General features: G+C 40.8%; 1 protein-coding gene across 1 annotated transcript; it reads right to left on the reverse strand.

The window, feature by feature from the left end:
- Positions 1-3,353: 3,353 nt before the first annotated feature.
- spry2 (sprouty RTK signaling antagonist 2) lies at positions 3,354-8,197 on the reverse strand. Its single transcript, XM_027291791.1, has 2 exons — positions 7,432-8,197; positions 3,354-5,368 (listed from the first exon to the last, which is right to left on the reverse strand). Exon 2 carries the CDS (start codon positions 5,318-5,320, stop codon positions 4,304-4,306), a length of 1,017 nt encoding a protein of 338 aa, XP_027147592.1. The 5' UTR covers positions 5,321-5,368; positions 7,432-8,197; the 3' UTR covers positions 3,354-4,303.
- Positions 8,198-15,252: the final 7,055 nt, after the last annotated feature.

Consider the following 15,252-nt stretch of genomic DNA (forward strand, 5'->3'; position numbering starts at 1 on the left):
ACCCCCTTTATAAAACTATTTTGTCAAAAAACATACTTTTATTTGCATTTGTGGGAATAGTGTGTAAGGTTCGGGCCTCTGTTTCCCACAACAGATGACTGACATTAGAGGGCTCGGAGGACGTGTCACTTCCGTGCATGTTTTTCCCCTTTTTTCCACGTAGTGACGGTTATGTACTTTAAAAAAAAAAATTTTTTTTTAAACGTGGTCTGCCCCTTTACAACCTTCATTTGTGAGACTTCATCGTGCTGTTTGTATTCCACTTGACAACAGCTAACGTTGACACCCAGTTTTTTTTTTTGTTCATGTCAACTCCAGCTGAGTCATTAGCATTTCTAGGTGGTGTTAGCCATCTGGGTCCAGAAGTGGGAAGAAGGGGGTTCAAATAACATGAACAAAAACACATAGTGGGCGCTAATGCTGGCTGAGTCATTAGCAGCTCTAGCTTGTGTTAGCCGTCCCTCCTTCATGGGTCCACTTGTGGTGATTGTGGTGAACGGCTACACTGTCAAAACTCAAAGCAACGGAATTTAGGTTAGTCCTCAAAATAGTAACTACACGCGGTGAGTTTAGTAACGAGGTTATCAATCACAGAAATAGCTCATCGGTTGCTAACAAACAGCCTTGTACCTTGTTCCAAGGACTGCAGAAAAGTTAATAAAACTTGAAATTCTTTTTAATTATTACAATTGTAAGTACACTAGTAAAAAATAACTATTTATATATACAGATTTCTTAGCAAAAATGAATGTATGCTAGGCTACTTTTCAAGTTACTTGTACTTCCAAAATTTTTATATATTATATATATTATATATATATATATATATATATATATATATAAAGACTTTAGAGAATATATAAAAAGACTTTAGAGAATGAAGTCTTCCATCTAAATGCCTATATACTCATAAATTATGATGCATTGTCACTGTCTAAACTGCCAAACAGTACATGAGGCAGTTAGGGCATTCTTCTGACAACAGGTACAAGAGTATTTTCACTCCCATGCCACACCGTGCAAGCACATCTCACTGTGGATACTTTGATACTTGAATGTTCTGAATTTATATAGTACTGACTGCAGCGTTGATCTATTTCTGGAGCTTGCAGCAAACATGAAAATACATTTTATTATTTCATAATCTTCATATTTTGTAACAGTTGTAATGCTTTCACTGGGTGACAAACATCTCCCTCACTGCCCCGCACTTCCTCTCTCTCTCTCTCTGTGTCTTTCTCTCTGTGCTGTTTGATTGCTTAAGCCTGGCCGTCAGACAGACAGACAATGCGCCCATGAAGAATAGCCTCGCTTCCTTCCTGTCTTCCTGTGCTGCGTTCTGCCTTGGTGAGCAGGGTGAATAGGCCGCTCTGCCCCACAGCCGCCATGAGCCGCAGGGGCCACGGCGGCTAAAACCAACAAAGAGAGCCGTTCTGGGGCCTTTTTTTTTTTTTCTTTCCCCCCAATTCACATCCCCTCCTCCTTCTTTGCTACTCTCTCCTGCCAAATCACTGGGACCGCTGGGTGGATAAACAATCTCTCCTCATGTTTCTTGTTTTTATCCTTTTATGCAATAATTCTCACTTTTTTGGGTTTGTTTGTTAGTCGAATAAGTCTGTGCTCGCAAGGTATAAGATATAAGATATCATCCATATCATGAGATATATCTGTATATTTCTGTTTTTGCTTCTATGCATCTATGCTTCTATGATATTCATGATTTCAGATCAGTAGCTATAGCTCTTTCGGGTGTAATGCACACTGTGAACATCAGGTTACACTTTTCCTTAAAGAGGCGTGCAGCAATTTGCCAAGAAACCGTTTCAGCACAAAGCACAGAGGAACTGAAATGACCCAAGAAAATCTGAGGAGGGCTCTTGTGCTTTTTGGAAAATGACTTCCAAACCTTGATCTGAGGTGTGCAGACCCCCAAAGAGTCAAACTTGTAGCTATAAGAGAGAAAACACTTGTAGATTTACTGACTTTAATGTGAATTTGAGCTGGAAAAATGCTTTTTTTCCTTATTAGCAATGTGAAAAAATACCTTATTTTGCTTATAAGTGGATATCCCAACAGATAGGACTACTTTTTCTTCAACCCCCCCCCCCCAAACAAGACAACCATCTCCCTATGGGAATACCAAGTAGGAGCAGGTAGCTGAGAGGAGCGTTGGGGAGCCAAAATGACCCCCCGACTATTGAAAACAGGATGAATGCATGCCGGGCTGAATACGGGGGTAAACTGTTAGGTCTTTGTCATTCAAAGTGATGCTTTTAACCCTTTGCTGTCCCTCTTCCTAACAACCCACCCACCCCCTTTCCCCTCTTCATTCACAGCTGAGACAATGGAGGGAGAGGAGGAGGCCTGCGACTAGAAAAATGAAGACTAAACACAAGTTCAACTCTCCCTTTTCTGTCTCTAATGGGATTCTGCCCGTTATGTTTCCATCTCCTCTACCGGCTGCTGTAAAATAGGTGAAAGTTGATAATTATGTAAAGCAAGCCCCCCCTCCCTCCCTCCCCATCCTCCACCCTCCACCCTCCACAACCCCGTCAGTCAAAGGCTGGTGGATGAATAACAAACAAGTGAGCGCAGGTTGGGCCTCGGCGTGTCAATCACGGCTCTGAATGCATACCGTGCCGCAAACACGTCCGTATGCTGTCAACAAGTGTCAGGGGCTTATGTTTCAGGCTTATGTTTCGCCTGCAGGGACATTCAAAACCAAGGAATTCCTGAACAAACCTTTGATTTAAAAAAAAAAAAAAAGAAAAAAAAAAAGCATGGAGGAGAAAAAACTGCAGGATCCAGAGGAAGATGTATGAAATTACTTGAAGCCAGACAGGCGTAAAGCAGGCTTACATGAATGCATATTTGCTAAATAACAGGTGGAGTACTTGATTTTAATATATATATATATATAATATATATATAATATATTAATATATAATAATATATATATATATATATAATATAGGACTCAATTTTTAATTTCTTTTTGTGGAGCGCTTAGCGAACAGATGTGCACATTCCTATAGCCTACACATGGCTTTACCAGAGCCAGATGTTTTTCTTAAGAGGGTCCAAGGTGCACATTAATGTGTTTCCTCGTTTCATCTCTGTAAACATCGGAGTGATTGTGTTGTGATTGTGATGATAGCTGTGCTCGCGGGAGATGTTCGTGCCAAGGTGAAATAAAAAATGTTGGCCTTAAACCGTGTGACAAAGCTTCAGTGGTGTGAAAAGTTGCATAATATCTGCAAGAGAATGCTTTAAACTACAAGACCTATCTGTTTGTACGTTAAGATTTTGATCAAATACACATGCAGACGATGCAGAAATAACAGGAAAAATAGTCAGACTTCAAGGTTGTTTAATTTCAAACGTTAATATATTTGTCTTCTAATTCATAGTGAACTATTCATCCAGCGTTGACACTCCTACACGTCACCTCGAGAAAAAGCCGCTACAGGACCGCCCTCGGGAGGAGGTGACACATTGAACAATGCTTTCTCAAAATAAATATTTTTTCATTATAAAATAATAAACCTTCAAATAAATATAGATTTTGTTTTCTGTTTTTTTAACTTTACACTAAGCAACGTTGGAATTAGAAAATAAAATTTTCATATAAGGTCACTGTACAATTTACAAATAAAGAAGGGATAAGACTTTGTAAATTACATACAAATGATTGACATACATTCCAGTGAATGTACAAATGTGGCGTGACTGAAGCTGACTGATTCATAGAAACGTGGATTCATCAAGGTGCCTGTTGTATGGCAGAAAACTTTTCACAGTTGAAGTATTATTATATGTACAAAAATAAAACATCTGTCAAACTCATTTTCTAATGTACATACCCTTTGCATTTACTACTTTACATACAGTTAGTAATAGGAGTCTGTTCTTAGCATATAAGTTGTATTAAATGTTAAAAAAAAAAAAAATCCATTGGATCCATCCATTTGGACTCTCATAGCAACAACACCTGGGCACTTGAGTGAAGTATTTCAGCACAAAACAGTAGTTGAATATGTCTTCATACCTTTTTTTAACATGTGGAGCACTTATTTTGGTTCACCTTTGAAGTGAAACTCGTAATGCCAGGGTGTGCAGACGCACCTCCAGTGCCTGTACTAGAAGATATCCAGGCGTAAAAGTTGACAATTCAAGGCGAGGTTTCACTCTCTGGCCCAGATCTGATAGGCATCAAGGTGGTAAACACAAAAGCTCAAGCACAACAGCATCATTGGCTAATCAACTACACATCTACAGTTCAGTCTTTCCGTCCTTCTGCATTTTAACACCGACACCCGGGTCGCGTGACTCGGTCGTAGCAGCTCTGGCACACGGCGACGCATCCTTTAGCCGGGAGGTAGCATAGGAGACAGGGGAAGAGCAGGGAGAGGAGCGACACGGTGGTCCAGCGGACGCAGCAGTGCGGCTGCGTGCACGAGAAGGGCTTGTCGGCGCACGTGTCCTCGTCGTCGCTGGAGCAGTGGTAGAAAAGCCCCTTGACGCAACACACGCACGTCCCGTACTCCACGGCACTTTGCACCGAGCACATGCACCGACGGCCGCACATCCAGCAAGACGGAAGCGCCCTCGGGCGACTGCACTCCGAGCAACAGCACCTGCCACAGTCCTCACACTTGTTGGAGTGTATACCTTGATTTTTAGAGCATGAACTGCCCGGCATGGCCACCACCCGCATGGGCTCGCTGTTCAGGGGTTTCAGCTCTTCTGAGTGGGGTTCTGAGCGTTTGGGCTGGGTTCTGATTATCTGGTTGCTGCCTGTCGGGCTGTTGAGGAGCCTCTGGCCTGAAGAAGTGCTCCCCACACTGGTCCTGATGCTACTCAGGGAATCCTCTGCACTGGAGGATCGCAGCACGCCATCCCTGGAAGAGATGGAACTATTTGTGTTCCCATGCTGAGTCAATGCAGGCAGGTTGCCAAGATTATTCGGTCTCTCTTCCTGAGTCTCCTGCTGCCCACCGGTCCTTGAACCTGGTGACATAACCAAGTCACTCTTCTGTTGCCTATGCTCAGAGGGCGGAGATTTTTGGGCCACTGCGGGCCCTTCTGTATATTCATTACTACTTCCAGTTATCCTGATCTGATCCAGCGATAGCACTGCTAGAGAATGCGGCGGCTGCCCGTTGGTCAACCCAGGATCTGCCGGAGCATCGTGGGTTTGTGGAGGCCGTGGTTGCGGTCTCCCTTCGTCATGCGGCGCTTCCGGCGAGCCGGTGGGTGACGGTGACCTCCCTTGGCTCCCTCCTCCCCCGTCGCTGTCGCTCTGACTTCTGGAATCCATCTCGGGACTGAAGGGCCACTCTGGCTGGCATGGGACACATCTGAAGTCCTGTAAAAGAAAGCCAGACTGTTTATACCATCTGTGACAGGCCATGCAAATGATGCAATGCAAATCATAACCGATACCTGTACAAGCACCATTATGGAAATAAGGCTAAAAACTCACAGTGGTGAGACAGATGGATGTGTTTGATTACGCGGTTGGTGTAACGTTTGGAGCCAGCAGCAAGGGGTGGTTCGACGCTTAGAATCAGCTTTTCTGACATCTTAATCGAAAGTAGACGTGTCCCTGCCACTAGTTTGTGCAAACTTCCTGTTTCCCCACACTTCTGACACAACAACCATGAGAAATAGCAAACTTGTTGGACTGTAAAAATAAAAATTGCGTAGTTACTCAACAGAAAGTTAATCACCCATGTCGTTCAAGGCACTGACCGTGAAGTGCAACATCCCCCCTGATGGTGTTTGAATCTTTGTTGAGTCTCTCTACCTCATTTCCTGTCTTCTCTACACTTCAAATGCTCCAAAATTTAGGCCAATGCAAAATGTCGGGCAACAATTTGACATTTGTCTTTGTCATACATTATTATTGTATGACGAATTATTGGACTTTAGATGGTTGGAAAGGCAAAACAAGTAGACACAATCTGCAGCTGAGGGAAACTGAAACATAATTTTCATCTTTTCTTAAAAAGGTAATGATACCCAAAGGAAATTAAAGTGAATATGTTTGACATGAACCTCTAAATCAGCTGAATCAATCTTGAAAATGATCATTAGCTGCTTAATTACTGGACACATTCTTACACTTATACTTGTGTCAAGCTGTAGTAAATAGTTCAAACTGTTTTCTCCGCCAAATATCTCGAAGATTCAACAATTCCCGCCACATAGGCCGTGTATGGGGATGATTAAAGAGGGCTGAGGGAAGTACTGAAGACTGACACGGGTCAAACAGATAACACGAAAAGTTAAAGCACATGCAGACGTGAGTGTAGACCGACAAACAAACGGCTGTTTTGTTCCAACTTTGGACAGTCCTCTGTAGTATGGGTTCGTTAACGTATGTTCATTTTAGGTTTGTTACAGCTCAAATTAGTGCCAGTGCGAAAGGCCTTGTTTTCACCAACATCACACACCAAAGTAAAGAGACTTAATTCCCCTTCTTCCTTGTGGTAATTAGCTTTCAAATGCCACCTTTAGGATTGTGGGGCGTTTAATGACAATACAGGAAAGGCTTTTGTTTGCCGCATGACAAATGGCCTGAAGCAACCTTCCCCTTTCCAGCTAATTTTTTACATTGTGACACTCCTGAAAAGAGAGATGAGCGACGAGATAAAAAGTTTGGAGCCTGAAAAGAGTCTCCGTGCGAAAGTGTGAATGATGCGTTGAAGGGGAGGGGGGGTCGGTGGGGGCATTGCATGAAGGTTTCTTTAGGATTTATGAGCTTCAAATGAAGGGCCTCGCAGGCACACTCAGATTTGAGCCTGTTAAGGGGAAGGGGGGGTGGTGGCGGTGGTGGCTGTGTACAAGCTGTGTTGGCCACAGTGGGTGGGTGGGTGAAGAGTGGGGGGGCTGACGGAGACAAACTGATGGCATCAGTTCCTAAAAAAAATAAAGTTAGAGATATGAAAATGAAAAAAGGAATCAAAACTCTACTCGAGCTTATTATAGAAAGGGTTATGAGTCATATCGTTTCACAACTGATAAGACAGTGTTTTCCACTGTGTGTGGTAAGTTATAGTGTAAATATACATGAATGTGTGTGGGGGGGGGTAGTGTCATAAAAGTGAAACAGATATGTTGTTTGCATGAGGGGAAAGAGCATTATGTGCTATATGAATATGAGCAAACATGTGCCAACCTGGACATGAAAGCTTGACACTATGAGCAGTTATATTAGTTATTAGACTCAAACAAAAGGCGTAAATTACTACTACTAATACTACAATAACATTACATATGACCTATGTGAAGCTAAAGAAAGAGTAGGATACTTTTTTATTTTACTTTTTAGCGTAATTATTCTAAAAGCCGAGCCAAGAAATGCGTAGCTTTAAAAAAATAATAATAAAAAGACCACTGTGTTTTTTACAAAAGGCTTACACGTACCGTGCTTTCGACACTTTAGCCCCCGTCAAGGTGAAATAAATCCAGTTTGAGAGAGAGAGTTTTATTCCCTACAGCAGCCACTCAGTCTGGAAAGCCGTCGGTAAAATCCATTGAGAAAGTTCCCAACCGCAGCGCATTTTCATTACAAAAAAAAAGAAAAAAAGCAGCGCTAAGACGTAAATCCCATGTTTTGCGCAAGAGCACGAGGCATGAAAACAAAACTTCAATCAATCACCGCCGTGTAAACTTCCTCGCGACTTTTACAACAAGGAGATGAAGAAGGAAAAATAGAGAAACAAGCGGCAAAAAAAAACTCCGGCCCCTGAAGTAGTTTTAAATCGGTGTGTTTTATCCGCAAGACTCTGAGGGTTTTGCAAGTACTTTTTCTCGCGTGTGTGTGTGTGTGTGTATTTTTTTTTTTTTTTTTTGCTCTTTCCGGAGGGGAGGTCGGGATTTGGGCTGTAAATGGCGTCAAGCTGAAGGGGGGGAACAGAGCGCTTGTTGTTGCAGCGGATATCTCGCATCCGGTGTTCAGCCATTGGCTGCTAAAGAGCAGCCATTCACACCCAGCAGTCTGATCAATTATACTGCAGGAGCCAAAGCACTGCTGCTCGAGTGCTGTGGACATACAGTATGAGGGCCGCCTGCCCTCCTCCTCAAAGCCCACAATTTCCGATGGTCTGTGACCCATTTTTGAAGTAGCACTTCACATATCAGTCCACTGGTTTTAATTTGTTAGCGAGCAGTTCATGCTCCTGGTGTAGTTTTAGCAGGGTTTCAAGTCTGGATGTAGGCTTCAAATTAAAAAACTGAATTTAGTTCTGCATTGTTTTTGTTTTGTTTGTTTTAGCTGGGTATGTCCAATAAAAACAAACTAAAAGAACATTTTAAACCTTCTTCTAAATTCATATGAGGTGGTATAAAGGATAGAATGAAAAAAAAGGTAATTTAAAAAGGAAAATTTAATTTTGTAATTCTTTACAACTTTACATTTTTTGTGAAGTTGTATTTCACTTTATTTACATTTTACGCTACTTTATGTTATACTTATACAACATTTCAGAAGTTAATTTTATTTCCCCCACTACATTTATCTCAGCAAATGAATACTTTATATCCAAAATATACCATTAATCTGTTTATACATTTTTAGATCAAACTACCCAACAGTATCATATCTCATAGATACTACTACTACTACTACTACTACTACTTTAACTTTTAGTACTTGTTGTGCATGTTGCATTGATATTTCTTCAACTTTTAAGTAAAATGTAAATACAGAACTTGTAGTGAGTATTATTGCTACTTTACTTGAGTGAAGATTCTGAATACTCCCTCCACCGCTGTGTGCTCATGCCAAGATGCATTGCATCCAAATGTAGTGGAGTTGAAGTATAAAGTAAAATGGAAATACTTCATTTAAGTACCATATAAATGTACTGAAGCAGTTCTCTGAAAGTACCTTGGAGCAGTTTCCTGTATGCATATTGTATTTGACCTACAGGCCAGTGTGTTAATCAAACTGACAATCCCTGGACACTTTGCTCATGTTGAACTATTTGAGGCTGCTATAGATCGAAGGTTAAAAACAATCTATATGAACTGATAGGACTAATTAGCAGGCCAATACCGTTCACTCTCAGCTGGTTTAAATAATAGTGGAGCAGCACCCCCTTGTGGAGTTCTTCTGCTACTGCAGACTGCAAACAATAGAAGTTGGGTTTAAAGTTGCAAAATAAGCCCCCAAACCAAGTCAAAATAAATAATCAGATCTGTTTATGACTGTCAATCATCCAACAAGACCCTTAATAATTCTTAAGGACTAATTTTGTGATTCACTCACCATGAATGAACACAAACACAAATGAGGGAATGTCTGAAAAGGTGAACCAGGGAGTCTGATGAGAGATATATAGCGCGGAAGAAGTCAGTGTGCCGTGTTGAAAAGTCAAGTCACACACACATTTTAAAAGTCAAACTCCAAACACAATGTTAAAAATTTAAACATGTTCCCAAAAAATTATTTAAAAAAAGACCAATTAGCCTGTCTTCAGTCAGTCTGGGACAAAAAGTGTCGACCTTTCAGTGAAAACAAAGATGGCTGAGACATGTCTCTCCCCTCTTTCCTGTATTTTAGTAAAAGTGTGTCTGATCAATTCCAGACAGAGTAATTATGAAGTTGTTGAGTACCACAGCACTGACAGAAATCACTTTAATCAACTCAGAATATGACTTGGCTGGTAAATTAACTTTAAACAAATATCTTCAATGTTTTTCCTGTCTCACTCACTGCAGTTTGCAACACGCAACGGAAAACTGTTGTGAATATAAAAGACAGAAAAAGAAATTGTTATTTTGATGGTTCATGCACACAGGTATTTTCACTTGTTGCCTAATTAAACCTCTGTGGACTGTGGAGTCATGCACAGATTGAGCTTGACTGACATCTTCTATCGCATCTGTTAGACTGTGCCGAATAAAAATAGTCTACAAACACATCCTGTTGTTGGAAATGTACAAGAGAAGTGTACATGACGTCGGACAACTGCTTCTTCATGAACTTGGGTTTGAGTGGAGTTCCATTGTACTTTTTCTATATTCGAGCAAATATTGACTTTTAGGGCATACTAACCTCTGTCCTTGAGATACAGAGTACCTGTATACTATTCTGTTTCGGAAAGCGGGTACCATTCTTATCCTTACCAAGGTCAGAAGATGATGCTGTCACACTGCCTAGACACAACAGATAGATAAATAATGTCAAAGAGTTTCAGATAACAATGTTGGACAACTAAGGGTAAACATACTTTGTTGTAATAACCCATTGGCAAATACATTATACCGTAGATGCACTGAGTATGACCAAATTGTTGTGTCACTATTGCGAGGGCAGCTTCTCCAGAATCAAGGCAGAGTATTGATAAATCCTCCCATTCTCCTTGATTAAGAGTCAATAAACCTTTCAGCATAAGACATCTTGGACTCCTGTGCACTCTCTCTCCACTGACTGAACTGACCACTGAAGAATAAAATTCTCAACTCTCTCTCTGGGAAGTTGAGTTCTGAGCCGTCTGGAGCGAGTGTGAATGAGTGAATGAACAGCAGGTCGCCTTCGCAGTGGGGGACTTTTGGAGAGTCCAAAATGGAGGAAGTAATTACTGTAATTACTTACCTCTGTCAGAGTAAAAACTGTTCCCCAAAAGAGGAATGGTTGGTGACACAAGCTGATGGTACAAACGTCAAATAAACTTTGTGAACTTAACCCAACGGAGCAAAGCTAATGAGTTTGCTAACTGACATTAGCAGTCTTGTTATCTTGGAGAACTTTTTAATGAAATGAAATGATGCACGATGCTTAAAAAAAAAAAAAAAATGCCATGGGGAAGTAAACAGAGAAAAGAGAGAAGACGGCTGTGGGAGATATTGTGAGTGACCTAGCCAGGCCAGACAAATCCAATGATGTGGATGAATGGTCGCCCACAGAAACAGTTATGCATTGTGTTTGGAAAATGCAGAAATCAAAATTCTGTGTTATTCCTGTATTTAGCACAATATGACCCAACACACTGCAGCATCACTCAAAGCCTGTTTACAGTTTCTCGCTCTGATTCATATTTATTACAGAGGTCAGAACCCTGACATTATATTTTTTTTCCCAGGGCTGCATACAGGGCAATTCTAACATTTAGGGGCAATTTTCAGAAGGTAAGCGTAAGAGAAACTCTAATCATAACTAAAAACACCAGTGTGGGTTTGCAGGTACTTCTAGTTGATTGTCAGGTATACATGTACCACTCACTATCAACTGATTGCAAATGGTTGGTGTTAGCTCTCCACCCCCCCCAATTTAAAATTACATACCAAAATCAAAATTGGGGTTGTCGTCTCATTAGTGTTGGGGTTAGGGGGGTGTAAATGGTTTGATTGGGATTTTGGGACACCATATTTCAATAGCATATAATGACAAACCCACATAGACTTATCACCCAACTCAGCAGAGTTTTTCCACCTTACTTTTTAGTTTTGCCGTGTTGGTTTTCTCTCTACAAACTTACTTACCATGACCTGCTTAGCACCAAACAGCAGACAGACACAGTTAGCGACTAACTGGTGAACAAACTGAAGCACTTAGCAAGTGAAGAGCCTGATATTTTGGTGGGGACCACAAAGAATATTGGATTTACGGCCGTCAGGTTGTTCAAGCTGCTGTATTGATGTGATCCAGTCGCCTGATGGGTGGTTCAACACTGTATTACATTTATTCAGAAATGTGTTTAATGTAAATCTGTGAATATGGATGAATAACTATTTGCATTAACTGACATTTTAGCAAGATAGCAATAGCTTATGAAGATAAAGTCAAAAGTCAAAGTCAAAGTCAAAGTCAACTTTATTGTCAATGCTGCTATGTGTACAGGACATACAGAGCATCGAAATTTCGTGAGAGAGAGAGAGAGAGAGAGAAAATAGAAATATACAAATCTAAAAATATATACAGCAAAAGACATCTGTGAGGCAATATGGCAATATATTACTATAAATATAAGTATGGTAATATGGCAGTATGGACAGGATTTACAGTTATTTACATTATACATGTGCAATCAACAGTGAAATATTTGAACATTAGACTGTACACAGTGCAAATGGTGTGCAATAAAACTAACTCAGGTAAAATAAAGTGACCTGTATTTATAATATATTGTATACTTGTGTCAGTTATACTATGCTATTTATTTTTTTTCAATTTTCCATCAGTTGAGCTGCTGCTTCTGTCTGGATGAAGACCAGTGAGGCCCGTAGGGGCTACTAGTGCAGCTTTTCTAATTTACGTCTTGCCAAATTATGATACATGTTGGACGTCTTAATTTAAAATCATTGCACAGGACCACAAAACATGCAGCTCTAGCGTGAGAAGTCCCAGTGTTACCCCTGAACAAAAGACACGAAGAAACAGCATTATCTGCTAGAGCACATTTGTTTTTGGCTCGCTCGCATTCAGTTCCTTCTCGTCTCAGCAATTTCCTCCCCAGGCTCTCGCATCTCCTCGTGTAAACAGCACGTTTCATCTATACAGAGTTTTTCACATCTGTGTTGTTATGATGCAATGGCAGCAAATTTGGAAAGACTCCCCCCCCAGCGGACGTGCTTTTGCTGATGAGCCACGCAGCCGTGCATGAGCACGAGCGAAGGGTTGAAGATTTGGGGCTGATGACTAATTTTCCCCTCGCTTCACACGCACACTAACACCTTGCTGATTATGTAAACACCTGAGTTAGTTTTCTTTTTTTTTTTTTCGCTGGGTAACTTTCACTCAAGTGGACAGACACCCCTCATTTCCCTCCCTACTTAAGGCGCACCACGCACTTCCAATCAGAGCTGTGTTTCCTGAAGGGACCTGGTGCAATCAAGAGTGTATGTCTAACACCTAAGGCTCTTTATTGACTCTACTCCTGCGCCAAAGTTAGAAGTACTCCATGACCATTAAATTAAGGCACCTTTAGCATTTGTATTCACTTGATAAATGCTGCAGAGTGTAATTACTGTACTTAAGCATAAGAAAAGTGATGATCCGAGTATTTTGTAGCATCTAAATGAATAGCTTGCTGGCGGAGAATAACATTGTTTCACCTATCTTGTCCCCAGAAAATTTGTTCATCCACCTTGACAATAAAAAAGACCACTTAATTGAATTTAGCTTGCATTCCAGTGTTGGAGCCTTGGACAGGCAGCCATCTCTCAGGCTGCTGAATCAAGCATGATAATTGTCCATTTACTGTGGAGCCAGCAAGGTCTGAAAATGGGGTATTTAATGATGGCTGAGTTACAGCAATTCTAAAAGTTTTTGTCCTCTGCCACAAGCAATGGCCTTTCTTCTCCTCTGCCGGGAATACCTGAGCAGTGACTCTCACTCCCGCTGAGGCTGGCAGAATGCCCTGCATATTAAAAAAAAAAAAAAAGAGAGAAAATTGAAATGAAACCATAAACCCCTGCTGCTGTAGGAGATGAACTGTGTCTGGATTGTCAAGCAGACACTGCAAACTGTTTGAAATAGCTTTGTAAAAAAAAAGGACAGAGTCTCAAAGTCCATCGCCTCTCCTCCTCCTCCTCCCTCGCTGGCACACATGCTGAGACGGAGCTCAAGCTGCTGTATTGCTGTGATAGGATCCTGTAGCCTGATGAGTGGGCTATTACAGCTGACAGGTTCAACACTCTGCTACTTCATTTATTCAGAAATGTGTCTCATGCAACAACAAAGTAGTACATTTACTGCATCTTGATGGACGAATAACCATATTCACTTTTGGTTAACTGACTCGGTAACTGTTGCTATGCCTGTGGAGCAGAATCACCATCAAGATTCGGAGTAAAGTTTTTAACAATAGGTCCTTGATTTCAGTCGGAAATAGACAAAAGCAGGCTAATTAAGCTTACATAAGCACCATAACAGCTGTTTCAAGCTGCCTTTTCGACGTTTCAAACCCATTTTAAAATATGAATATGCATATGATATGAACTCTCTGAATCTTGAAAAGCGGTGTTGAATAAAAGACAACGTGTATGATACGTTAAAGGTGAGGTTAAAATTGACAATGACTGCCCAATGTTGCTCATATTTCCTCTGGACCCTCCCCTTGGCAGCTGGTTTTTAACATTTGGAACGGTGGCAGATACACCATCAAAATCCTGAGTAAAGTTTGAAACTATTATGTTCTTGAAAAAGCAGGCTTCATGTTTCTGTCACTTTAATTAAACAATTAAACTAGCATTACCTCCATGACATAATGTTTCGAATGAGTTTTAAAAAGAGGAATTTTGTAAAAAGGGGTTTTCAGTATGCACTTTAAAAAGGCAACGTGCATGATATTATGCTATAATCCCGGAGGTTAAAGCTGCATGTCACAGGTTTTATAGAATCAGCGAATCATTTAGCAATTAGCATATCATTTTGAGATACTGGTGCGGACATAAAGTGGTAAAAAAATAGCCTAATTAAGCTGAAGTTAACTCCCTGACTTTCCAGCTGTTTTTGTCACTTCATGCTGACTCATTTCAAGTTTTATATGCAGATATTGGCTGCTTGTAATATCATAAAGCAAAATGACTGAGGCTATTCCCTCTCTGTGGATTAACAAGAAACACTGTACTGCATAGAGATAGTTAGTCCTTGTCCCGGTTTCACGGTTATTACTTCACATCAGAACTAAAATTAGCAAGAAATGGAATCATCACATCTAAGGACACGGGCCATTTAATTTCATTTAGTGAATAAATACCTCTTGTAACTTTGTGCACACAATCAATAAACTTAAATAGCTCTTTTCTAAAACAACTTCCCACTGACTGCACATAGACGCACCATTCTTCATATCCATTATTTTCTGCTCTGTATTTCACTCTCTGTGTGCTCATCTGAATAGCTTGAATCTGTGGAGATCACTGCTTTGAATACGGACTCAGTTCCAACTCTTGTTGACTTCTCCACTGCCTCTCCTTTTCATTACAATACAGAGAATACTGTATGCAGAATGCAGAGAGGCGATACTGAAGCATGGTCGGTCGGGGCAGAATTGGAGAGAGGAGAAAAGGGAATCACAGAATAGTTGCTTTTGGTGCTACGAGTCGTGATATGGATACTGAGTGAGGCTCGGCTAGCCACGCTTTTGTCTGGGTGGTGAGAACCTGGCTATTAAACACGGCTGAAAACACTACGCAAATAACGTAATGTCATTTCAACACTATAAACTACATTAAATGATTTTTAAAATGAACATTTACAGATTTGTGACATGATGTGAACAAAAAAATAACTAGATC

The sequence above is a fragment of the Larimichthys crocea genome, chromosome XIX (assembly GCF_000972845.2).
Source record: "Larimichthys crocea isolate SSNF chromosome XIX, L_crocea_2.0, whole genome shotgun sequence".
NCBI lineage: Eukaryota > Metazoa > Chordata > Actinopteri > Sciaenidae > Larimichthys > Larimichthys crocea.

Bases quoted from the DNA above. Each gene is read 5' to 3' on its own strand.
- spry2 (XM_027291791.1), bottom strand. From the start codon at position 5,320: ATGGATTCCAGAAGTCAGAGCGACAGCGACGGGGGAGGAGGGAGCCAA.